The sequence below is a fragment of the Fusarium phalaenopsidis genome, assembly GCF_050370095.1.
Source record: "Fusarium phalaenopsidis strain FUZ10S chromosome Unknown contig_32298, whole genome shotgun sequence".
NCBI lineage: Eukaryota > Fungi > Ascomycota > Sordariomycetes > Hypocreales > Nectriaceae > Fusarium > Fusarium phalaenopsidis.
In genome coordinates, this window is record NW_028145407.1 from 833,958 (window position 1) to 857,853 (window position 23,896).

At 55.3% G+C, this 23,896-nt stretch overlaps 10 protein-coding genes across 10 annotated transcripts; 4 read left to right on the top strand and 6 right to left on the bottom strand.

Annotated features, from left to right (window-relative positions):
* Positions 1-88: 88 nt before the first annotated feature.
* LRP88_06838 (DExH-box splicing factor binding site-domain-containing protein) lies at positions 89-1,147 on the bottom strand (the record flags this gene model as incomplete). The annotated part of the gene is made up of 1 exon (XM_083243375.1): positions 89-1,147. The coding sequence occupies one exon, from the start codon at positions 1,145-1,147 to the stop codon at positions 89-91; it is 1,059 nt and encodes a 352-aa protein (XP_083100599.1).
* Positions 1,148-2,295: 1,148 nt separating this feature from the next.
* Positions 2,296-7,164, top strand: LRP88_06839 (uncharacterized protein; the record flags this gene model as incomplete). The annotated part of the gene is made up of 4 exons (XM_083243376.1): positions 2,296-2,357; positions 2,436-2,588; positions 2,679-5,907; positions 5,965-7,164. 4 exons carry the CDS (start codon positions 2,296-2,298, stop codon positions 7,162-7,164), a joined length of 4,644 nt encoding a protein of 1,547 aa, XP_083100600.1.
* A 726-nt stretch (positions 7,165-7,890) lies between these two features.
* LRP88_06840 (bifunctional K:H/Na:H antiporter NHX1) lies at positions 7,891-10,092 on the bottom strand (the record flags this gene model as incomplete). Its single annotated transcript, XM_083243377.1, has 5 exons — positions 7,891-8,954; positions 9,002-9,658; positions 9,721-9,867; positions 9,933-9,962; positions 10,050-10,092. 5 exons carry the CDS (start codon positions 10,090-10,092, stop codon positions 7,891-7,893), a joined length of 1,941 nt encoding a protein of 646 aa, XP_083100601.1.
* Positions 10,093-11,217: 1,125 nt separating this feature from the next.
* On the top strand, positions 11,218-11,915 carry LRP88_06841 (Arf family GTPase ARL3; the record flags this gene model as incomplete). Its single annotated transcript, XM_083243378.1, has 2 exons — positions 11,218-11,266; positions 11,323-11,915. 2 exons carry the CDS (start codon positions 11,218-11,220, stop codon positions 11,913-11,915), a joined length of 642 nt encoding a protein of 213 aa, XP_083100602.1.
* Positions 11,916-12,118: 203 nt separating this feature from the next.
* On the bottom strand, positions 12,119-13,052 carry LRP88_06842 (exosome non-catalytic core subunit RRP45; the record flags this gene model as incomplete). Its single annotated transcript, XM_083243379.1, has 2 exons — positions 12,119-12,836; positions 12,889-13,052. The coding sequence occupies 2 exons, from the start codon at positions 13,050-13,052 to the stop codon at positions 12,119-12,121; spliced, it is 882 nt and encodes a 293-aa protein (XP_083100603.1).
* Positions 13,053-13,277: 225 nt separating this feature from the next.
* LRP88_06843 (Pre-mRNA-splicing factor Cwf15/Cwc15) lies at positions 13,278-14,247 on the top strand (the record flags this gene model as incomplete). Its single annotated transcript, XM_083243380.1, has 4 exons — positions 13,278-13,310; positions 13,358-13,813; positions 13,870-14,043; positions 14,194-14,247. 4 exons carry the CDS (start codon positions 13,278-13,280, stop codon positions 14,245-14,247), a joined length of 717 nt encoding a protein of 238 aa, XP_083100604.1.
* A 46-nt stretch (positions 14,248-14,293) lies between these two features.
* Positions 14,294-16,190, bottom strand: LRP88_06844 (xylulokinase; the record flags this gene model as incomplete). The annotated part of the gene is made up of 3 exons (XM_083243381.1): positions 14,294-15,541; positions 15,592-16,040; positions 16,091-16,190. 3 exons carry the CDS (start codon positions 16,188-16,190, stop codon positions 14,294-14,296), a joined length of 1,797 nt encoding a protein of 598 aa, XP_083100605.1.
* Positions 16,191-18,784: 2,594 nt separating this feature from the next.
* LRP88_06845 (cation efflux family-domain-containing protein) lies at positions 18,785-20,129 on the bottom strand (the record flags this gene model as incomplete). The annotated part of the gene is made up of 2 exons (XM_083243382.1): positions 18,785-19,488; positions 19,619-20,129. 2 exons carry the CDS (start codon positions 20,127-20,129, stop codon positions 18,785-18,787), a joined length of 1,215 nt encoding a protein of 404 aa, XP_083100606.1.
* Positions 20,130-21,933: 1,804 nt separating this feature from the next.
* On the top strand, positions 21,934-23,136 carry LRP88_06846 (DHS-like NAD/FAD-binding domain-containing protein; the record flags this gene model as incomplete). Its single annotated transcript, XM_083243383.1, has 2 exons — positions 21,934-22,214; positions 22,413-23,136. 2 exons carry the CDS (start codon positions 21,934-21,936, stop codon positions 23,134-23,136), a joined length of 1,005 nt encoding a protein of 334 aa, XP_083100607.1.
* Positions 23,137-23,187: 51 nt separating this feature from the next.
* Positions 23,188-23,837, bottom strand: LRP88_06847 (DUF5321 domain-containing protein; the record flags this gene model as incomplete). Its single annotated transcript, XM_083243384.1, has 2 exons — positions 23,188-23,357; positions 23,414-23,837. 2 exons carry the CDS (start codon positions 23,835-23,837, stop codon positions 23,188-23,190), a joined length of 594 nt encoding a protein of 197 aa, XP_083100608.1.
* Positions 23,838-23,896: the final 59 nt, after the last annotated feature.

Genomic DNA, 23,896 nt, shown 5'->3' on the forward strand with positions numbered 1-23,896 from the left:
TAAAATGCCATGGTGCTATAAATATGTTGACGCCTGGTAGAATTGAGTTGGGAAAAAGGGGGCTCTGTCAGAGAATAGCCTCGAGTGCTTATCGCCGCTGGTCCCGATCATAGTCTCGGTGACGATCTCGATCTCGATGTCGGTCGTAGTCCCTGGCCCTATCGCGGTCACGGTCACGATCGCGGTGGCCGTGCCTGTCTCGCTCCCTCTCCCTCTCGCGTTCGCGCTTGTAGCTATCCTCGTGACGTCGGCTGTCCTTGCGCTTATTCTCTTCTCGGCGGTACTCGTCCAAACGTGGCCGGCGGTTCTTCTTGCCGCCCTGGTTCCACCCACCCAGGTCTTCAGCCTCCTTGAGCTCCTTTGCTCCAAGGCCAAGCCGATTCGGGCGTCGCTTGACTTCCTTCACTGCGCCGCGCGGTTTGCCATCCCAGCCCATGCCGCGGAGGAGGGCTGCACCAAACTCCTCCACAGGCATGGCTTCATAGTCGTTGAGTGTAGATGCCTCTCCTGTTTCCTTGATGTCGCGGAGGTAAGCATCCTCCTCGCTTGGATGGATGACCTTTTCGTCCTCGACCTTGTTGCCTAATAGCGCGTCCATGGCCTCGTCATCTGCCGTCCGTTTAGGTGGCGGTTCCTTGCTCGCGTCATCCTTGGGGGCCGCATCCTCGGTGGCTTCGGGTTCAGTGTCTCCTTGCGCATCCTCGACAGCCTTCTCCTTAATCGTAAGACCCCATTTGAGTCCCTTATCCTGATCCGCTGGTTCTGTCTCTACAGACACGCCGGCCTGCTGCGCCCTCGCCTCTTCTGGGAGCAAATTCTTTCCCTTCTTTTGCGCCTTCACCTCTGACCTCCAGTCGCGGTTCGGTTGCCTGGCGATGACATATTCCTTCTTTTCTGTTCTTGCGTCCTTGGCCTTGCGCTCCGTCTCTGCGCCATCCACGCCGAAGCCCGTAATCTTCTCATGTCGTCCTCGGTGTTGATCGTCGTCGGATTCGGAATCGGAGGCTCCTCCCAAGGCGTGTGACCGAGGTCTCTTGCCAAGGGCAGAGGGCGGGTTTGGCCTCGAGAGCTTCTTTGAACTATTGTTCGATGGAGCTCCAAACTTGATGGCTATCCGCGGCGCGGCAGCCTTGTTCCCTTCCGACATTGTGCGTAGTTGTGTTGAGGGGGTGCAGATATTTTTGTGTTTGTAGGAAGGGTGAGGACGGCGTGAGGATGTGTTTTTGGAAGTACGTCAGGCAGGCAGACGGATATGTGGCTCGTGTCTGTGGCGCACATAATGTGGCTGGGCGTGTTGGTTCTGTAAGCCGTGAGTGTCCGTCCGTCCAGTCTTTGTTCTCGGCAGGGGCTGAAAGAAAATGGGTGGCTTGTTACAACATTATTGGATTTTTTGATTAATTATCTGCAGGACGACAAACACACCATTTTACTTGGAAAAATATGATAATAATTGGTGCATCTGGCCCTCTCCCGTTTGCTTCAACGAGCTGAATGCGGATGGCCGGGTGCCTAACAACCTGGAACCGATAAAAGACGAGCATAGTGCGTGCGACTGGTTGCGCACCAAAATCCACACTGTTCTGTTGGGCGCATGGGTCCGCTAACCCCCCTTTCCATGACGCCGACCACAAGCCTACTAGCGCACTTGGCGTGGCATTCAGGCAGAAATCTGTTAAGGACCTCATCAAAGACCCACGAATCATGGCACAGTGCGGAATCCACCCAACCCTGCTGCCTCCCGTCCCCTCCGCTCCCCATCATCCATTTCCCCCCCGTCCAGTTCTTATCCCCTTTCGTTCCATGCTGCTGATAAGAAATTTGACTCTCCTCTTTCCTCTGCCTCCGCCTGCCTCCGCTTCTGCATTAACCTTGCGCTTATCCAAAACCTTGCACTCTTCCCACTTGCACACCTACGCACCACTCGCACTACACCCACTATCCAGCCCACTAACTCCCTGGAGCCTGGTTGTTTGTCGCCCCTAAGCCCGCCCCTAGCACCTGCAAACCCTCTCCTCTCATCCTCCCCCAGCGTCCGCCCCTCAGCGAAACTCCACTGCCTTCAGCGCCCCCAGGTCCAAGTCGGCCCCAAACCACCAAGCAATCACGGGTATCGTCACCCCAAGGACAAATTTTTTGAAGCCCTCCCACGACGTCGCCGTCGACAACGACACCCCATAATCAATCAACACCAGCCCTTTCCATCGTCTGGGACGCGTGCATTCATCTCGGACGACCTCGCTCTTTTCTCTGCCACGTCCGTTTCGCCCGAAAACGGATGTCGCGACCGCCGATGCTATGACTGAGGTCGGACCTGCCGACCTATCGAGGCTGCTTCAATCTAAGCGCAATGAGTGCAGGTCAGTTGCGGTTCATTTGATAGAGCTCATTTTTCCGACTCGATCGATATAATTTTCGGCGTGCTGACCCTGCATCAGTTCAATTGTGACGTCGCGGAAGCGAAAGCTTCGCGAGTTGTTCGCTGTCGCGACACAGTCTGAGGGTCTGCCCCATCCAGTCTTGACCAACCCCGACGCGCCGACCACAACACCAGCCGAATGGCAGTTCTTGCAAGCCAATGACATCTTCCAGTATGTTGAAACAATTGATCCAGCACCTATCGTCGACATTCTGCGCGCGTTTGCTGGTGCCATGTTGAATCCATTGTGCTAACCGCAAAGCAGAGGCAAGACGCTGAACGAGGTCAACATCCCTCCGAGACCGACAATCTCCCTCGAGACCCTCAAGAAGTCGCTCGCTAAATCGGTATTCATTGCGAAAGAGTCGGCGCAACCCCACTCGGTGGAGGGCGTGAACAAACAAGAGTTGGTAAAGACGAAGGATGAAGGAAAGTTGAATGGAACGCTTCCACCCACGAAAGCCGACGATGGCCACCTTCAACAGAAACCCTCGACGCCTGGACCATTGACGCAGACCCCGAAAACTCCCAGTGTCCCACAAGAGCCGTCGCAATCCAGTCAAGTCGCACCACCGATTACGAACGGTGTCGAAAAGCCCATCCCGACGAACGGTTCTGCGCCCACTCCTCCCAATGCTACCGCGAAGCCATCGCCGACTGCAGCGAGCTCTTCTCCTGCTCCCGAGACCGCACCCGTACCGCGACAGCCTCAAGTCACCTTTCAACCAGGAACCAAGGGCGATGGCGCTCAGAACGGAACCTCCACGTTGGGCAAGCCTGCCCAAGGGACGGGCGCGACTACAGCTGGGCCTGGACCGACCGCATTGTCGATTAAACCCCCTACGGATGCTGTTCGAACTTCGGATGCTATGTCTTCTCCTGGGTCAACAGCGCAGAGTGCAACTACGCCTGCTGTCCATGATGCCTCAACGGACACAAGCCCGGAGCATGAGGGACCTTCTTTCTCGGAACCTGTTGAGGATAAGAAGACTGGAGATGATGTGGATGAAAGGGATGGGGATGCCGAAGCTAATCGTGTTGAGCGTGTATCGTCACCCGAGGATCTGCAAAACCGAGTGCTGAATGCGCCCCCAGACTCGGCTGAGGCACAGTTGCTCCAGGAATCTATCCGATCGAATGCAGTGGCAGAAGCAGCAGCAGCGGCGGCAGCGGCGACTGTTGCTCCTAAGCCAAGCCCTACCCCAGCTGCAGCTCCGGCGCAAGAGGATAGTACTATGGCGGGTACAGATGATGTGGCGTCTCTTCCTGCTTCTGTTCCTGCTCCAAAGACGATTGATCAAACGGAGACGGAAGATGTACAGCCGGCCTCTGATGCCAAGGTTGTGTCAGAAAGCGTACCAAGTGCGGACGTGCCCATTAGCAAGGAGATTCCTGACAGCCAGGAGGAGGAGCCTGAGCAAATGGAGGTTGACGTGCCTGAACCTAACGCAAGTGCTGAAAGTCAAAACGAAGCAGCCGGGCTACCAGAGAAAGTCAACCCATCTGATGCTCCGTCAACACCGACACCTGTGGCGGCCGAAATAAAACCCAAGGACACCCCTCCGAAAACCGAGCGTGCCGTCACCAGAGTTTCCTCTGGTGCTATGCGCCCCAAGTCGGTCAGTGAGATTGTTGGCGAAACACCTCGGCAAACACCTACTCTGGAGCCCGTTACAACTACCAAGAGCGTCGAGAACCAGTTGACACCCTTGACTTCGACTCCCAAGTCGCCCAGCTTGAGACACCGTCACCTTTCGGCCCATCGGAGACAAAGATCCAGGAGCCAGCCCTCGACAGTTGTGTTTGGAAAGCAGCCCAAGCGAGTGGAAGAGAAGGCCATGGTCCCCAGCCAGCGCGATACTATCCAACCTACCGAAGATTACTACACCCCCCTGTTTGTCCAGGGCTTCGCGGGCAGCTCCTCATGGATGCAGCCCATTGAGAAGATCCTCTACACCGCGAACAAAACCGTCACGACCCCCGACGCCAACCTTGCTATCCAAGATCACCAGGCCTGCAAGGTTTTACGACGAGTATATCACCTCCAGCAACATGACAAGTGGTCTCTGCGACAGCCCAAGCGCTGCCCTGAGCCGACGCGGCCACCGACTCATTGGGATGTGATGCTACAGGAGATGAAATGGATGCGAACGGATTTCCGGGAGGAGCGTAAATGGAAGCGAGCCGTCGCTAAGAATCTTGCGTATGCCTGTGCGGAATGGCACGGGGCGACGCCTGAAGAACGGAAATATCTGCAGGTTCCAGCTGTTATCCCTCCCAAGCCGCAGCAATCGGCTGATGTATCAATGGGCGACGCTGCTGGCGAGACTGTTGGTGACGCTGAAAACCAACCGACTCCTGACCTCGTCTCTTCTGGAGATGTTGAATCGCCAGAGAATCTGGATGAGCTGATGGAAGTCTTCCCCGAGACGGTTGCACCATCGGCCATTTTCACGCTCCAAGAAGACGATGTCATCTTTGGTCTGCGTCGAACGGCTGCTGCAGACCAGTTACTGGAGGAGCTTCCTATGTATGGGACGCCCCTTCAAGTACCCAAGTTTGACCTCACCGGCCCTGAGTGGGATCCGGATGCTCATTGGCGACGACCAGCTCTCCCTCTCAGCAAATATGTTGAGGGTCACATGAAGCTGGTTGTGGACGGCCCTCCAAGGAAGCGCAGTCGTTTCGATTACCAGAACGAGGATTCTGAGGACGAGGGCGAGACTGCCTTTGTTAGCAACGATCCGTCACCAAGTCTCCCTCTGCCCGCAGAGACTAACGAGGTGGCTCTATTCAACCCTGAGATGAAGCACATTCGTGATAGGTTACACGCTGGCCACCAGTTCCGGCCCCCATCAGAGCATCCTATGCCCTTGCAGAGCTTCTACGAGGGTCGCAGCCCGTCGCAGTGGACACTGGCCGAGGACGACGAGTTGCGCTCTCTGGTTCGAGAGTATTCCTACAACTGGTCCCTTATCTCTAGTCTCTTGACCCCCAAGTCCCTTTTTACATCGGGAGCTGAGAGACGAACACCGTGGGAGTGCTTCGAGAGGTGGATCAATCTCGAAGGGCTCCCATCAGACATGCAAAAGACGCAGTACTTCAAGGCTTACAACAGCCGAATCGAGGCTGCCCAGCGCGTCATTATGCAGCAGAACCAGATTGCCGCGCAGCAAGCCAGCGCCTCTGGCGGTGCGGTGACTCCTGTGCGAAGACGACCATCCACTCCTATGCGGGTGGAGAGACGCCGTAACCAGAAGCACCTCACCATGATCGATGCTATGCGGAAACTGGCCAAGAAGCGGGAGACGACGATTCAGAAGCAGCAGCACACGGCATCACAGAACGCGGCCAACAAGAAGACCAACGACCCCATGTCACAACGCCCAACCAAGACCCCAAGAGACTACAGCTTACTCCGATGGGAGCGCGACCAAGCTCTGGCAGAAAAGATGGCGCAGTATGCGTCAAGGCAAGAAGCTCAACGACGAGTAAGTAGCCATGCGGCCAATATAGATGACGGTAGATGGATGCTAACCCCTTTTCAGGCCGCCTTGCAAGCCAGAGCCCAAGGTCAAGCTGCCCAGATGGCTGGCACTCCCGGTGTTGCCCAAGCCGCCCAGACTTCAGCTCAAGTGGCTGCAGCGGCGGCGGCAGCAGTAGCTACCGCAGCTAACGGCATGAATGGTGCTGGTCGTGTTAATGTTCCTAACCAACTTGCCGCAGCAGCAGCCATGGCGGCCGGGCAGAACCGTGCTCGGATGCCAATGCAGTCTCCGGCTAATGGTATGGGAGGTGTCCCATCACACATGGCTGGCGGTTTGGTGCCACCGAACCAGATGACAGGTGTACAGCAAGCTCAGCTGCAGGCTCTACAGGGCCAACATGGCCGCATGCCTATGCCGAACCCACAGCCTGATGTTAATCTGATGATGCGTGCACAGCGCATCTCGGAGCAGCAACGAGCCGCTGTCCAGATGCAGCAAGGTGGACCTGGAACCCCTGGACAGGGAACGGCTGGCGCTCAGCAAAGCCCGCCCCCTAACATGCGGAATGGAGTCAATGGCATCAACGCAACTGCCATGAGCCAGCAGAACTTCATTAACAACGCCCAGGCCATGATGGCCTCATTCAACGCCAGTAATCACAACGGCGCGGCGCCACAGGCCAACGGGCTTCATATGCCATCTGGCCCTGCCGGCTCGCTGGCTCCACGACCGCAACCACAGCTCCCAGCTAGCATTGCCAACCAGCTTGCACAGCTCGAGGGGCAATTCCGAGCTAAGAACCCCAACATTACTCCTGAACAGGCTCGTCAGCTGGCCACTGAGCACTTGACGCGCGCCATGATGGCACAGCGGCAGTCGGCCATGAACGCTGCGGCCGGCGCTGCTAATGGCCAGGGTGGCCTCGCTGGCAGCATTGCGGCCACTACGAGCCCTCATCAATATGCCGCTCTTCTTCGACAGCAACAGCAACAGCAGGCGAGTCAGGCGGCTGGCAGTCCTGGACAGCAGCACCAACAGGCGCATCAGCAGCAAGCACAACACCAAGCTCAACAACACCAGGCGCAAGCCCAGCCTCAACAAAAGCAGACCCAACCTCAGCCGCAAGCTCAGCAGCAGGCACAGCAGCAACAGCCGCAGAAGCCTCAGCAGCCGCAGCCTCAGCAGCAACCGACTCCGCAGCAGCAACAACAGCATCAGCGACAGGCGAGCGGCAGTGCGACACCATCGGCGGGCAAGTGAGTTGTCAATGAGGCTCGAGGGTCATTGTTGTTGTTGTTGTTGTTGTTGTTGTTGTTGTTGTTGTTGTCAGAGAGTATCAAGTGCGGTGCAGTACAAGGGAACGACATACCGAGGCGCAGTGATTTTTTATGTGATGAGAGCAAGCAAGCGAGAATAGGCATTCTGATTCGGAAACCGCTATTGTATGAAATGATGGCTGGAACATATGTAACTATCAATATTAATCCGTGTCGAGGTGAGCAGCCAAGCCGATGGATGGACGGGATGAATGGACGGCTTGGCTGCTTGACCTCTCGAGATGAGAGCCTTTGTCAATGCTCTAAAATACCACCCCTATCAAATATGGTACAACCTTTTTGCCTCGAAGCATCGTGAATCTATTATGCGTGCCTGAACTTGGGCATGACTTTAACTATGTGTGCAGCATGATGCCTTACCATACATGCTATCCTGTATGCTGTGTTGCAACCTGACGTCTACGCTCTCAGGGGTTCTCCAAACGGTATTACTGCATCACGGAATTGCACTTGGTAAAGGACCAACAAATGCGCCCCTGAGCAACTTTGTCATGGACTAAACCGATCATTTATCTTGTGTCATAAATGGAAAGTCTATACTAACCCAACGCCAATCATGTCATGCACATAACACAGTGCATCCCGACGTCAAGCGGGAGCCCCTATAATTCCAACAGCAGCCGTCACCCTATCCCACAGCAACCCTCGTTCAGCTCGGCCCACCATTACCGCCCCGTGAGCTGTCGCCCTGTAGAAGCAGCTTGGGCTTGATAAAGTCCTCGTCCAGCTGGTGGAATACGCTGGCAGGGTCTTCGGCGGCCCAGAGCTGTCTGATGGCACCGGTTGCCGTGATAGGCTGGCCTCCCGGCGTCTCTGTCGTGGGAGTAGCGAATGCGCTATCAGGCCGCGATGGTGGAGCAGGACTGGCTCTCGGGTGTGGCGAGCGGCGTGCTGGCGGCGGGAGGTCAGATGTGTCAATGTCGCTGCCGATGTCAGAGTCATCGGCGCGGAGGAGATCAGAGCGCTCCAGCTCATCCGGATAACGCATCGAGTTCTTTCGGCTCTTGCTCGCAGGACGAGCTCCAGTATGCGGTGAAGAGGCACCAGATACGTAGCTAGCCGACTGACCCGCCTCCAAGGCACTGAGGGCGACGCTGCCGTTCCTGCGCGGGTTATAGCCGATGCCAGTCCCGGAGCGCTTAACCTGGAGACCACCGCCGAAGGTCTCAATATCAAACTCATCATCACTGTCAATCTCCTCCACAACTCCGGTTCGGATTCCAAGAATCTCGAGCATTCTCGCTGTTGTACCGCCAAAGATGATGACGGTCAACACAACCACAACTAGCACAGTGGCTCTCAGCGCGTACGAGTTCTCGCCAGTGAGAAGGGCAGCCAGGGCAACACCGACGGCTCCGCGTAGACCAGCCCAGAAGAGCATGGCCTGGTAGTTGTAAGGCAGCTCATCGCCCACCTCCAAGCCTCGTCTCCGGGCGCGGTACCGAATGAACCAGTTGATAGCCTTGGACAGGGGGAACACGGCGACCCATCTGGCAGCGCAGACAGCAAGGATCGTGACAATGATGAGGGGTGGCTGGAATTGCAGGGCGTTATCAGTGAACAAAGCCAGGCCTAGGTAGATGAAGATGAAGTTTTCCGACAACTGTGACGAAATCTGGAAGATAAACTTGGTAGTAAGCTGCGTGCGCCTCGACATATTGAAATAGGCATAGTGCTTCATGGTAATACCACAGAAGAGCAACGACACAATACCTACTCAAGATTAGCATCGAAATAACTGGGTACATCAAAGTTCATACCAGACAAATGGAGGCCATGCGAGAAGAAGTATGTGGCGTAAGAGATCAAGACGATTAGACAACTCTCAATCTTGGGGGTTCGGCGCAAATAAGTGAACTTGAGCAGGAGGGCAGTCGCCACGCCAACAAAGAACCCAATGAACATGCTGGCGAAGAAGACCAGCAAGAAAATGCCTGTACCCTCGAAGAAGCTGACGAGGCCGTAACTAGTGGCCTCCCCCTTGTTGTACTTCTGGGCAGTTTCGAAGATGACGATGGCAATAGCATCGTTCAGGATGGACTCGCCAAAGATGATGGTGTACAGCTTGGGGTCGACCTTGTAAGTGTTGAAGATGGCCAAAATAGTAACGGGATCGGTAGCCGATAGTGTTGCGCCGACGGAAATAGCGTCGACAAAGGTGATTGTCAAGGAACCAGGGAGCTGGGTGAAGAGCCACAAGATCAAGCCAATGACGACGGCAGACAGAAATGTGCCGGCAAAAGCAAACGTCAAGATGGTACCGATGTTGCGGAAGAAGTTCGCCTGGTGCAGCTCGTATCCCGAGGACAAGATGATGGGCGGCAGCAGCAGGTTGAAGAAGATCTGGTAATCGAAGCTGATGAGGTTTCGAATCGAATCGCCCGATGTTATCAGGAGCGTAAGACCGACAACCATTCCTACATGAAACATCAGCGCGAGTTCTTGGTCGTACTGTAAACATGCGATGCAAGTTACGGACCAGCAAAGATGGATATCACTGTCTCGTGGACTGCGGTGACCTTTTTCATCTGAAGAAAGTAGCTCGTCAAGAATGCGATGATGAGCAGCATGATCGAGATGAAGAGGGCCCATGCCGCGAACAACTCCTTCTTAGCAGAATCGCCCTCTGTATACAATCGTCAGTACATCTTCGGATCGATGGGGTCTCGGTCGTGCCACGCAGCAACGCACCCTCGGAGTCGGACTCTTCGTCGGCTCGCTCTATGTTCAATACGTCAGTTCTCGCGTCGCGGGGGCTATGGACGGGCATTCCTCGTCAGGAAGCGCCAGAGGAAGGGTTTAGCATACTAAGGAGCTTCATGCTCATGGCGGCGAGCTCTGAGGCAGCCATTGTGTATGTGTTTGTGGTGGAAAATGGTCGAGTCGCTGCGCGTCGGGTTGCGATCACTTGGGATGGGGATGCAGTGGGAAACCCCTGCGCGAGCCTCGTAAGCTGCGACTGGGGGACATGCGCAGGGTAACGGGGTCAAGTACGCAGGGCCGGTTTTGTAGATGGAAAAGATGACTCGAGGGACTGGAACAAAGAGAGGAGGACGCACGCGGTGCGACAGGTCCAAGATATTGGTGGAGGGAGAAGTGTTTAATGGGAGGGCCCTGATGTGCGATAGGAAGGCTGGGCTGGTGAAACCGACAGCTATCGAGAAAGATGAGCTGTGATTGGCCAGAATCTTGTGCATGCTGGTGTTGCAGAGGAGCAGAGAAATAACCCCGCTAAGCCACATCAAGTAGCATTTCGATGGCGGAACGCCTCTAGCCATGTGCTTGTCACTATTACGCTCATGTTTACATTGCTAGAATTGAATTCGTTCCTCTTCCGTGTGCCTGGATCATCTGGAGAAACGTGGCCACTGGTGGTGTCTCACAAAGCAGCATCATGGCCAAAAACTGTTCCCTTGCTCCTTCGTCATGATGGACGCTAAGTCAATTCAATAGCAGATTTTTATTCGGTAGGTACATAGTGGCTCCCGTTTAGCAATAAGCCACAGCCGCATCTGCTCCGGATCTGTACCTCAATATGGTTGACAAACAATCTTGAAGCACCTCGACTTCGGGAGACACAAGAGATGTTGTTTGTGTGTTTGTTTGTGTGTCACCTCATCTTCTATCCTCCGACTCCGTGTAACATGACACTCCAGCAAGTGACGCGGCCGCAATGACGGGCGGGCGTCCAGTCCAAACCTCCACTGAAGCTGCAACCCGGCGGGGCCCTCCCGCGTCCTGGGGCCCTGCTCCGGGTGGGGGTCCGGGGGGACCTGGTGAGGCTCTTCAGCGACTCCATCCACTAAAAGTGAGACGCCAACGCCTGGCGAGACCACCTGCACCACACCTCAAAAGCTCCCTTGTTCAAACCTGTCGGGATCCAGCCAAAGATATCGCCAGCCTCTTATTCACCACAGCGCCTCGTTCTCTGCTTTCCTTCCGCATCGCATCGTTGGCTGAAGCACTTGCGACCAACATGTACCACCTCGCAAAAGGCCTTTACCTCTATGCGACGAGTAAAGAGGGTCAGCTCGTATCCCATCCTCCGCCCTCGACTCCCTTCCTAACCTTCCCATCCTAGAATACTCCGTCATTCTCCTAGGCCTCGACAACGCCGGCAAGACCACCTTTCACGAACAAGTCAAGTCCCTCTTCCTACCGAATGCCCCCGAACCGAAGCTCAAGACGGTGCCCACCGTCGGCCAGAACGTCTCGACCATCCCCTTGCAGGACATGTATCTCAAGTTGTGGGACGTGGGTGGGCAGCACTCGCTGCGGAAACTGTGGCAGAGTTACTATGCGAGCTGCCACGCGATAGTGTTCATTATAGACAGCACGGATATCGGTGACGGGAACCTCGAGCACGAGGAGAACAGTGGCAGGTTAGATGAGTGTCGGCTCGTCCTCGAGGATGTCCTGCAGCACTCCGAGACGGAGGGCGTACCACTGCTGATCCTTGCTAATAAGCAGGATCGCGAGGACTGTGTCGAGACGATACGAATAAAGGAGGGCTTGGTCAAGAAGGTCATGGAGGGAGACAAGGGGTCTGCCATCCGCGACTCGAGGGTACTGTCCATGAGCGCCTTGACCGGCGATGGTGTCAAAGAGGCCATCGAGTGGGTAAGGACACGAGTACAATGGAATAAGGAGTCCCGGCCACCAGTGATGCGATAGCCGACTTATTAGCGGTCCTTACACGTAGATATCATGGGTTATGAGCGACGACTGGACTAGCGAGATAATTGGCAAGCGTATCTACTGGGGTTCATGGGCATCGCATCCATCGCGTCGCATCCATCTTGTGCGGGGTATCATGCTTCTATTTTTCCTTTCTTTGTTTGATCCTCTTTCTTGAGATTATCCCGTAGACATTAGCGTCACCTGTCGTTCTCCGCCGTCAACTCCGCCATCAACCCTCCCTTGTCTCGTCGCTTGGCGTCCTCGGCCAGCTTGCGATCCACCAGGTCGCTCAGCTCCTTGGACCGGTTCAGCGCCCCCTGCGCACACTGGATAAACAGCGGCGCGTCCAGAGAGGTGCCGCCGAGCTTGGCGATCTGGCAGATCTCGCCGTGCTTGTTGAGGCTGTATGTGCAGTAGGCCACCCGCAACTGCTCCTCCAGCCAGTTGGCGTCGACGAGCACCTGGTTGCCCTCCTCACCAAAGAAGCTGTACGTGACGCAGAAGGGCGAGTGCAGCCAGCTCAGGGGCACGGGCTCCCTCTCGGCAGGCGTGTAGACTGTGAGATTCTCGCCCTCGATACTCGAGTCGGGCTTTCGGAAGTGTCGAAGAGCTGCGACAACAGCCAAGCATGCCGCGTCTGTGAGGTTTCCATCGTGTGTGAGGACGTGCAGGTCAACGCGGATGGACCAGCACTTCTGGCCCGCAATGAGACAGAGTGACTCGGTATCGAGAGCGCCAGATCTCCGAATCGTCTTCTCGAGGAGCCTCGAGAGAAGGACTTCTTCCAGTGAAGGACGGTTGACCTCATATGAAGGGGCGACCATGGGGCTGAGCTCTGAAGTGATTGTGAAAACTCCGTCGAAAGGACGGTCTGAATAGGGTACGGCGACTTCTGCCGTGACCTTGGCTAATACTCTAGACAAATTGTCAGCTCTTCCTCCAGAAACAAGAGCTCAATGCCGCGTACCTTGTCTTTCCATACTTGACCTCAGCCACACCATACTCGTCTCCAAAGGTGAGCTCCAGAGGTCGGAACTGGTCGAATTTTCTCCCGTCCAGCCGCAAGCCCTCGTCCAGAGCCTGAATGAGAAATGTCTTCTCGGGAAGAGACGGCTCGGCTTCTCGAGGCATGTTGTTTCGTATTTTACGTGTTTTTGAAAGGGCCTGAGTAACACAGCGCGAAAGTGAAGTAAACTGAAATTCCAGGTTCTATGAGATCCATGGCCGAGAAATTCTGCCGGGTGGGCCCGCCTTCGCGCCACTGCCTACGCCTCGCGCAGGGCGTCTTCATGACTTTCAACGTGACAGCTTCTATCGATTTGATCAATCACCAGAAACACATCGAGCAATTTCGCCATGACTACCGCTCACAGACCCACGTTTGATCCCGTTCGTACATCCTCTATGATCTTCAAGACAAAAGCTAACGTCCACAGGCCCGTGGCAAAGAAGCCCTCCGAGGCCCTGCCTACCATCAACGTCTTCTCCCAGCCCACACCCAACTCAAGTACCGCCAGGCCGGCCAAGGCGGTGACGCCGACGAAGGACCCTCCCGCGACCTGGCTGCCGAGCTCCTCGCTGCCGAAGCCGCTCATTTCTCCAAGAAGAATGGCGCCCCTGCCCTCCTGGACGATGCCGACGAGGACGACGAGGCCAGCACTTCCGGCGGCGTGAAGCGGTCGCTCCCGCCTGCTGCTGGCGAAGAGGAGGATCTGGAAGCAAAGAGGAGGCGGATATTAGCAGAGACGAGGGACATTGATGCCGACGACGATAGCGAGGAGGATGAGGAAGACAGCGATGACGACGATGACAGTGATGATGATTCCGACGCGGAGCTACAGCGAGAGCTAGATCGCGTGCGGAGAGAGCGAGAGGAGAGAAAGAAGAAGGAGGTACGTCTACGCGACTCTATTACAGCAAAAGCTCGGCCAGCTAACGTCTGTCGCAGGAAGCCGAAAGACTCAAGGAAGAGCAAGAAGCCCGAGAACGAAACATTGCCCTCGGAAACCCACTCCTCAACAAGCAAGACTTCAACATGAAGCGCCGATGGGATGATGACGTCGTCTTCAAGAACCAAGCGCGCGGCACCGAAGACAAGGGCAAGAAGAAGGAGTTCGTAAACGTGAGTCTTATTCCCCTTTTCTGTGTATTTCTTGCATCGCCATCCTTTCGTGTGTCTACTCCATTTTCTATATACAAAACTTGTTTGGAGCGAGGAACAAGGGAAAAATATGTACATGATGCAAAAACAGTTCGCTGACTCCTGGCCTAGGACCTCCTCCGATCCGATTTTCATAGGCGCTTCATGAGCAAGTACGTTAGATAAATGACATTAGACCAGTCCGCTTTAGACATTAGATACCCTGATTCAGTTAAACCTTTTCCTCTGAACGCCTTCGGTCTTCCTCTGGTGCGTGAGGCTCCTCGGCCAGGATCTTGTTCTCCATGGCCTCAAATGCGGTTAGCAGCTTGCCGTACTTTTGGTAGGTTCCGTCGCGGAAGCCCTCGTCGATGCGCTGGATGTTGCCCTCCTCGGTCCATCGCTTGCCGATGAGGTCATCAAAGGTCTCATTCTCCTGGCGCTCCATGGCCCAGAGAGCCTTATAAGCACCACCCAAAGCACAAGCGTTGCCGCCGACATCGAGCTTGTACACACCCTCGCTGCCGCCAAGGACCTCGCCCAGGACACGGGCAATGGCGGGGTTCAACGAGCCGCCACCCACGAGGTAGATGCGGCGAGGCTGGGCGGGCAGACCAGGTCGGGGACTGTGAACGAGGTTCTGAGAGCGTAGGCGCATCGACAGGGCCTGGGATTCGACGATCATGCGAGCGTCCGTCTCCTTGTCCCATCCACCCTTGACCTCCTGGAGGTCGGAACCATCAGGTTCGCACGAGTAGCGCCAGGTGCCGGCGCGAATGTTAGGGACGGTCTCGCGGAGGTAGAAGTACAGACCAAGCTTGCGCCTGTCGTCCTCCTTCGCAGCGCCCATAGGGGGCGTGCTTTCGACGGCCTTGTTGAACGTCTCCCAGCCGGTGGGGCCGTTCTCAGGCTTGGGAAGCTGGTCGCGAACCCTCTCGCGTGCCAGACCACCGTTCTTGTAGCAGAGCATGAACATGTAGTGACCATCGGTGGTGGGGTGGTTGAAGAAGTGGTAGGATCCGTCGGGCTTGTACTTGGGGGTGTTCATGAGGAAGGTCGTGGAAGTACCGAGCGAGACAATAGCGTCGAGGGGTCGGAGAGGAAGAGCGAGGATGGTGCCGGGGTTATCGCCAGTGAAGGGGGTGATCTGGCAGTCGGGGTGGAAGCCGTGGCGGTCCACGAAGTACGGGGAGACGGGGCCAAGGATGGCCTCCCCCTTGAGACAAGGCTCGCCCAGCTTCTTGCGCAAGTTGATGGCGTCACGCTTGCTGCCGGCGGCAAGCTCAAGGAGAGGCTCGCTGAATGTCTGGCGGGACATGTCGAAGAGGTTCATGCCGCAGACGTCGCTAACATCCATCGGGGCGATGGCTCCGAGGAAGACGGAGGCGAGCCATGAGGAGACGAGGGAGATGTGAGCAGTTCTAGCGTACATTTGAGGGAGATCCTTCTTGAGGCGCATGATCTGTGTTCCAGTAAAGCGCTGTCCATTGTTAGCATTTGTAGAGAGTTGCTTGCCCTTGCTCAACTTACATGATGCGCGCCGCTTCCCGTCACCTCGGCGAGCTTCTGTCGGCCACCGAGAGCAGCGTCAAAGGCGTCGCATTCGTTCTGAGTGCTCTGGTCTTGCCAATTGGGCGACCAAGGGTGCGCAAGAGCTCCAGGGAGCTGCACGGCAAGAGGCAGACGAGGGTCGAGGTTGTGGAGGATCTCATAGGCCTGACCGTTCCAGAAGACACTACCGTGCTGCTGGCAAGAACCACTGATGGCGCGAATGCGAGATAGAGGCACGGGCATGGCTTCCGCTAGACGCTCGAGAACTAGGTCAAGCGACTCCATCCACATGGCGACGGGAGCATAAACCTCACCCGTCTCCTCAATGACATGGACACCCTTTCGGATACCATATTTGCGCCCAAAGTCCTTGTCAAAATCGACCTTGGCTTCACCAATGACCTTGAGGTCTGAGTCGACAACGATACCTGGAAAGGTATTAGCTGCGGTCCTTTTGCGTGTCAACCTGAAGACGTGCCTTTGAGCTGCTGGGTGGACAGGTCGAAGCCCAGGTACAAGGGTTTTGAATCAGCGGGGAGCTCTGGAGAGTTGGAGCGGGATCGAGCGAGGAAAGGCATTGTGAATGGCGGGGGGGGTGACTGAGATGATAATTGGTTTCGTCAAAGGCGTATGCGGTCGGTCAAGACAGCGTGCCTGTCAAGAACTCGGAGCAGTAGTCGGGGGGTGGAAAAGGCGAGTTGGCGATGTCAATGAATTATGGAGAGCAGGCAATGGCACTGTAGCGATGACGACAGCGTCAATGTCAATCAATTGGCGATGGATCGTGTGTAAGTCTGAGTCGGGGTCGAGGTGGGCGACAGGGATAGATAGCTAGGTAGATAGATGATAGATGAGATAGCTAGGTAGGTAGGTAACATCAATGACAACGAGGAAGCAGAAACCAAAAACAGACACTCCGGCAAAAGAGGGCCACGAGCTTTATACCTTGAGGTAAGCTACCCTCTCTCCATCCATGACTGTCTAGTTAGACCGCCACCGGCAACGGGAAGAAAAGAAACGAAAAGAAAAATGGGAGGGTGGGTAACAGCTTGTCCCGTTAGATGGGGATGGGGGTGAGAGGAGGGGAAGGGGAAAATGCCATTCTCAGGCTCTCGTGGCAGGCGTGTACGCAGTGAAGGGAAGGAAGGAGGCTCCCAAGAAAACACCAACACAAAAAATAGAGATGCTATCCCAAACAAGGAAATTCAATGCAGAACCACCCAACTATTCGTACAGTACAGTAATACAGCCAGAGCAGACAGAAAGAAAAAACTGGGCTCAAGGTCAGATGAACGCAAGTCCATGTCCGGGACTATACCCGCGCCCGGCACATGAGCCAGGCAAGGCAAGGCAAGGGCACTTGACCCAGGACCTTCTTTTGCCGCCATCATGGCAGGTCTTGTATGGTATGTTATGGTATCCGTATATTCTTTGATTTTACTCACGGCTTTTGTCATGACCGCTCAATTCGTGGGTCAATGATAAGGCACGACGAGACGAAACTGTAAAGTCGGTAACTGATAACGTTAACTAATTGCTGTTGCCACTTTTGGCTTCCCTCAGATTGCGTGTCGTCTCCGGTTTTCCAAGGCAGAGAGAGAGTCAAGTCAACGGGGGTGTGTGTGTATGCGCTGGGCACCGCCAGACTCAACACCACCAGATGGACAAGTTGCGATACGGATGGAGCCGAAGGAGGAGTGGGAACAACAAGACAAGGTGTGTATGGTACAATACTGTACGGAGTATGCGTGGATCAGCAACAGTTAAAACGAGTTGCTGGGAACAGCTTGATGCTAATGATGCGCCTCCATCCTTGGCGTTGCAACACACAAGGACATTGTTGCTGATCAGCACTCACAACTGATGATACTCTCCTCGAGACTCTTCAACCAACTAACACAGCCAACCTGTAGAGATTGGATCACTGAAGCATGTGCCAGTCCAACTTTTTTCCTTTCTTTTTCCCCCATCCGTCACTCAATTCTATGCTTCTCATCTTTAGCCTAAAGTCAACAAGGGGCAACTCTACCCCCGGTCTTGAATATCCCGGCCAATGGGGCCCGTGACTTCGGGTCCTAGCTGTCGCCCTGGCACTCGCGCCGTCCTCGTGAGCACGGTGAGTCGCCAATCAGCTTGGAGCGCTTGTAAGAATGGAGGTGCTGAGTGGCGGGCCGGCCACGATGGCATCTCGGTAGCTCAGGTCCCCCCTCCTCATGCTCCTCCCCCTCTGCCTTAGCTGGCAGAATGATAAAGTGGCTTCTGCGTCGGGGAAAGAAAATCAACTAGGTCATGGGTAAGAGGAACAAGGGGAAAATGGGGAGAATTGGACTTCGGCGTGGGGGATGCATCGCGGAAGACGGAAGATACAAGACGGGCAATGAAAAGCGAAACAACCATTGACTTTGCTGCACACGATGCTTTTGATTTGATTCATGATGTTATTGTTTTTTGCGCCTCTCCCCCCGTCTAAATTAGTTTCCTTGAATCCCGTTGGGGCACGTCTAAGCTGACCAACGCCACGAGAATAGGTGCCGATGCTTGCTCCTGCACGACGTCTTTATCTGCATTTTCTAACCCACGGCTGCTGGCTTGTCCTCGTCCAATGCAGCCGTCCTTCCATCTATAGTGTATGCCCTTGCTTGTCCCAATGCCACGTTCACTCCGTACTCCTTCTGTGTGCATATGCCAGTGACTCTGTCACTCTCAACGTCACCCTAATGCATCTTGTGCATCCCGTCCTCTCCGGCAATGGCCGCAGCTGCATGATGAAGCGGATGAGACCTCTGCAACTCTGAGTGAAGCAGACTCTCATGAAAAAAAGGGGGACTAAGGGCGTGTGCTTCTTCCTCTGTATGCCTTCTGTCTCTCACCGACGGTCAGATAAAGAAGCCGCCTGGAAACCCTGACAACCTGTGGCCACTCATCCGCTATTCCAGCTCATCCGGCCAGGATCCACTGGCCCGCAGCCCAAGGCCCCAGAAGCCAAGCTCGACCCCGGTCAGGAAGAGGTGGGATGTCTAGAGGGAATGTCAAGAAGAGACACGGGGAGGACGGGATGCAGCATGGGGCTGCGGCTGATGCGGAGAACTCATAGCCCAGGAACAGACTCAAACAACGTCTTGTAAGGAAGCGGCTCTCGCTTCTTACACATCCAAGCACCACCTCCTCCACTCTAATGCTTGTTCCTGTTCCTGAGGCCGTGGTCGTGGTCTTGCACGCGCTCGTGGTTACCGTTTGTCTTGATGTCATGACCGTTGAGCTTGTGATCACCGTGATCGTGATCATGGTCCGACTCTCCTCCGTCCGTCTCATCGCTCGACTCGTCTCCCTCGGGCGGCGGATTCACAGTTCCGGGGATAAAGTCGTCAAACTTGGCCTTGATAGGCGCCTCCTTGGGCGCGAAGCGGATGCGCACTCTCCTCACGCCGCGCACCTTGCCTCCGACCTGTGTCCGCACCGCATCTTCGACCTGCTTTGTCGTGTCCACCGACCACGCGCCCGGGACCGCCATCTCGAGGTCCACCAGATAATTCTGGCCTGACTTGATACCGCTCACGTCGCGTAGTTCGACCTCGTGCCCTTCTCCCATGTCTGCCAAGGCCTTGCGTGCGTGCTTGGACACGGACGACTTGACTTCATCGTCGATGCCCTGGTCCGCCAGCTCGCAGAAAGCCGCAATTGTGTTTCCACAGCCGGCGTGGATCACCATGAACGAGATGAGGAGACCTCCGACGGGATCCAGCCACGCCGCGTTCTCCACTGCATTAGCTCCCATGATGGCTGCCAGCGTCACGAATCCTGTCAGGCTATCAACTCGGTGGTGGATGGCATTCGATGCGAGGACCGATGATTTGCGTTCCCGTGCAACCTTCATTGCTGCGATTGGTCAATTCCATCCTTGCACTCTCAATTGGTCGTTTCATCATGGATTTTTAATCCAAGCTGTACGGTTTGTTGTGTTGCCGTCTCCAACAGCAAAACATCTTTTGGGAAGGAAAAGACTTACTTGCGTGATACAGCCACTCCTTGATGAAAATTGTTCCTGCCGCGAGCCATGCCGCGTGCATGCTCGGGATCCCGAGTGCTGCGGCGCCGTGAGAGTGGCTATGACCGTGTCCAACATGCTCCATGATGCCCTGCGCCGCATCAGGATAGAAGTGACCGTAGAGGCTGATGCCGCTGTCCCAACCCATGTACAGGCCACCAGCCAGAAGCATGCTCGAGACGCCGAGCGAACCAAGACTCTCAACCTTGCCAAAGCCCATGGGGAATCGGTCGGATGGCGGCTTCAAGCTCCATGTTACTGTCGCGAGGGTCAGAACGTCCGATGCGAGATCCGTGATGCTGTGCCAGGCGTCGGCCGTCATGGCCTTGGAATTAAAGGCCCAGCCGCCTGCGAACTTGGCAATTGCCATGCCCAAGTTTGAGAGCAAGCCAATTCGAGTAATTCGAACGCCAGGGTCGTCTTTGTTGGCCGAGGTGAGATAGGCATTGTCGTGGTGGTGATGGTGGCCCATGATGCCGTGGCTATGGCCGTGACCGTGTCCATGGCTGTGACCATGATCATGGCCATCCTCATGACCAGGACCTGTGTGTGATCGCATCTGGGGCGCTGAAGCTGCAACGAGAGTAGGTAGTGATCGAAGTTTGCTGCGTAAGAGAGAGAGGTGAGGAAGAGAGTTTGTTGAGTAACGAACGGCGGCGGAGGGCGTGGTATTTGAATTTGAAACGTGGTTAAATGTCAGCTTGGACGAGGCCGCAAGGTAGGCGCAGCTTGAGAGGGCGGCGACGATGGAGGCGGATTGGAGGGCGCGTAGACGTAGACAGGCGACGTGGGGAGTATGTGTCCTCAAAAGAATCATCTGGCCTCGTCCATGGCGTGGGACATTAGGGTGTCTCGTTCTCCACGGTGAGAAGCCACGGGCTTGCGCTGGTGCTGGAATTGGAGATTGCGCGGCGGGCGCTGCCGTTGCCGATGCCGACGTCACTCCAGACAGGCACAAGGCCACGCCCGCGGGACGCCCGGCCTGCTGGAGACTCATATATCCGGCAGTTGCTGGCAGACACGGAAAGTGGGAGAGGAGCCCCAGGGTGGGTTTGAAGGGGGAACGAGATTGCGCGTTTTCGTCTCAACCAGAGGCAGGCAAAAGATGTAGGTATGAAGGTTGCAAGGTAAAGTGGTGATGTTGTTGTTGCTATCCGGGCCTCGTCCTTTTTCCTTCGCCGCCGCGCCCGTTAACGGAGGACTGTTCGGATCGGCTTCGGTGCAGGGGAGCTTAGAGCGAGCGGATTTGCTCGGTCGGACCGGCCTATTGGTTCAGCTGGCTGCTGTTTACGGGGCACTGTCGGTGCAGTACCGCAGGTATGAGGGGGACGGGACGGGATGGGAATGGGGGATGGGGATGGAATTGGATCAGAGATTATCAAGATTATCAAGGGGCCAGGGGGAGAGAAATCAAAAAAAGACTCCATCTCTCCACTGGCCAGGAAAACCTGCGGCGGCAATTGGCAGGAGGAAGCGACGCCATCGTCCAAGACGGCTGGTTCCATGGAGCTGAAGGGACGGAGAATCCACTACCTACGACAGACTCGTCTGATGAGGAAGCGCGAGGTTCCGGTCGCCGGAACTGTCAAGGGCCCGACCGCTGAGGAAAGCCCTCCCAGATTTACAGGGGGGAGGTTGGCCTTGAATTGACTTCAGCGTCCATACTACGTAGAGTAGTTGTAGGTCCATCATCCCTTGACCGCCGGGCCTCACGGCATATCCGGACCTCCCCATCTCTTCAACAGTTCCAACCCGGAGTTACGAAAACAAAAACGTATGAAGCGGGTACCTTACTTTATTGTTACCATCTTCTTTGTCAGCGAGCGCAAACTCGGATTGTGGGGGATGAGCCCTCGGATGTCGAACCTGAATGGGGTTCCCCCCAAGGGCGCCACACAAGCCGTAGTCTGGACACTACTTGCAAGGCTGAGAAGAAAAATTCCCCTTGGAACCAATGACGCGCTCTTCCGGGCCTTGAAACGGTTTCTCGGCCACTTATCCATACAAGCTCGCATCAAACTGTACAGTAATTATTCGCCTCTGATTGATACGCGCCAGCTTTGCGTAATCTCGGTCGCATTGCTTGCAAAGCCCTGCGTAATACCTCGCGTCTCGTCTCATCACCAAGTCTCCCCATCCCTTGACCCTTGCCTCTCAGGCCAATCCTTCGTCAGCCATTGGAAACGGCATCGTCAGCTCGGATTGCCCTGTCTCAGCAACCTTGCGAGCGTCACGCGTCACCCAACAGCGCTTGGACAGTTTCCAATTAACAATCCATGGTTCCAATGAGGAAATTTCGGATCCCTTACACGGTCCTTCCCCCGCCGTCCACAGTAACGCCGGCTTCGGCCTCGACTCTGCCCGGTGCCGTTGAAGCCCTCCGCCGGTTCTTCGCCGCTCCGTCGCCGGCACATCTCCCCTCCTCGGCCGTCGTCCTCACCGGCGCCGGCCTTTCAGTTGCCTCTGGTCTTGCCGACTACAGAGGGGACAAGGGCACTTACAGGGTCAACAAAACATATCGCCCCATTTACTATTATGAGTTTCTAAACAACCACGAGTCTCGCAAACGTTATTGGGCTCGCAGTTTTCTCGGCTGGTCCAATCTTCACAAGGCGGCACCAAACAGCGGCCACTATGCCATCAGGGATTTGGGTGACATCGGTCTTGTACGGAGCGTCATAACTCAAAATGTCGACTCTTTTCACTCAATGGCTCATCCCAATTTATCAACCCTCGAGTTACACGGATATCTAAGATCCATTGTCTGCACGACATGTTCTACCGAGTATTCGCGAGATGAGTTTCAACAGGACCTCGCCCGCCTCAACCCACGATGGGCCGCTCTGCTAAACGACGCCCTAGCTTCGGGTGCTCTAAATACAGAAGATCCTGATGAGCGGAGATTCAAGGGAATCAAGATGAATCCCGACGGTGACGTTGACCTGCCCGATGCCCCTTATACAACCTTCAGATATCCATCATGCCCCAAATGCTTATCGAACCCGCCCATAAACGCAGATGGCCATCGACATGTCGTTGATGTCGACTCTGACGGAGCTTGGGTGCCACCCAGCACCGCAGGCGTCTTGAAGCCTGCTGTTGTCATGTTTGGGGAGAGCATCGCCAGTGGCGTCAAGCATGCCGCTGAGGAAGCCATCGACAGTGCTGGGAAGCTGCTTATTGTGGGCACCTCGCTCGCCACGTACTCGGCTTGGAGGCTTGCCAAAAGAGCTCAGGATCGATGTATGCCCATTGCTGTTATCAGCATGGGTGGAATCAGAGGCGAGGATAAGTTGTTTGTCGATATAGATCCGAACCAACAGGGTGAGCAAGGTGTTAGAGTTGCTTTGTCGACAGATGACCTTCTCCCAGCTCTTCTCTCGGCACTGCGTAATGATGTGCTTCCGTCGTCGAGGAGATCGGCCTCATTGGAAGCATCGATAGGGAACCCTGGTGTCTTTAAGGACATGCTATCTTAAGCCTTGCATATTTGTATAACAGCTCAGCCAAGAGAATAGATCAATTCGCACTTAGAAGAAATTTCCCAGACTTCCGGATTTCGCCTTCTTTGGTGCAGTTTCACTCGCGGTTGTTTTCTCTTCAACCTGGACTTCGGGGACTGGAGTTGCAGGTTCGCTTCGCTTTGCCTTCTCTTGCTTCGCCTTGCGGGCTGCTTCGTCCCGTTCAATGGCCTTCAACACTACAAGGAACTGTTAGTCGTCGCATCTGAATTGACTGTTGAACTGGCGCTCTTACTCTCTTCCCAGTCGGCTTCCTTCTTGGGGTCGCCGGTACCAAGTGCCTTCTCGACGTCCACCGGCTCGCCTCTCTGGATCTTTTCCACTACCTCCCGCAGTGCCATAATCCTAGCCTCTGACTGTCGCATGTACCGGTCAAACGAGTTCCGTAGGGCAATCATCTGGATAGACATGGAACCAATCAACAGGAAAATGGCGATAAAAAAGGTCGCCGGGTTCCATTCCCTCGACTTCTTCTTTAATTGGCGATTTTCCTTTCGCAGCGGTTTCGGTACAAGGGATCTCCAGAATGAACCGTCAACGATGGTTGCAGGGGCTGTGCTCGAGAATCGGATACCAAGACGAGGAGCATGTGACGTTGTCAATGCAAGAGACACTGCTCGAGCATTGCTCGGTCGAATCGCAAGTTTTCGCAGCGACATGCTGAAGCGTATATATCGTTTGTCGGCTTTAATGGCAATATCTTGAGCTCTAAACTCGA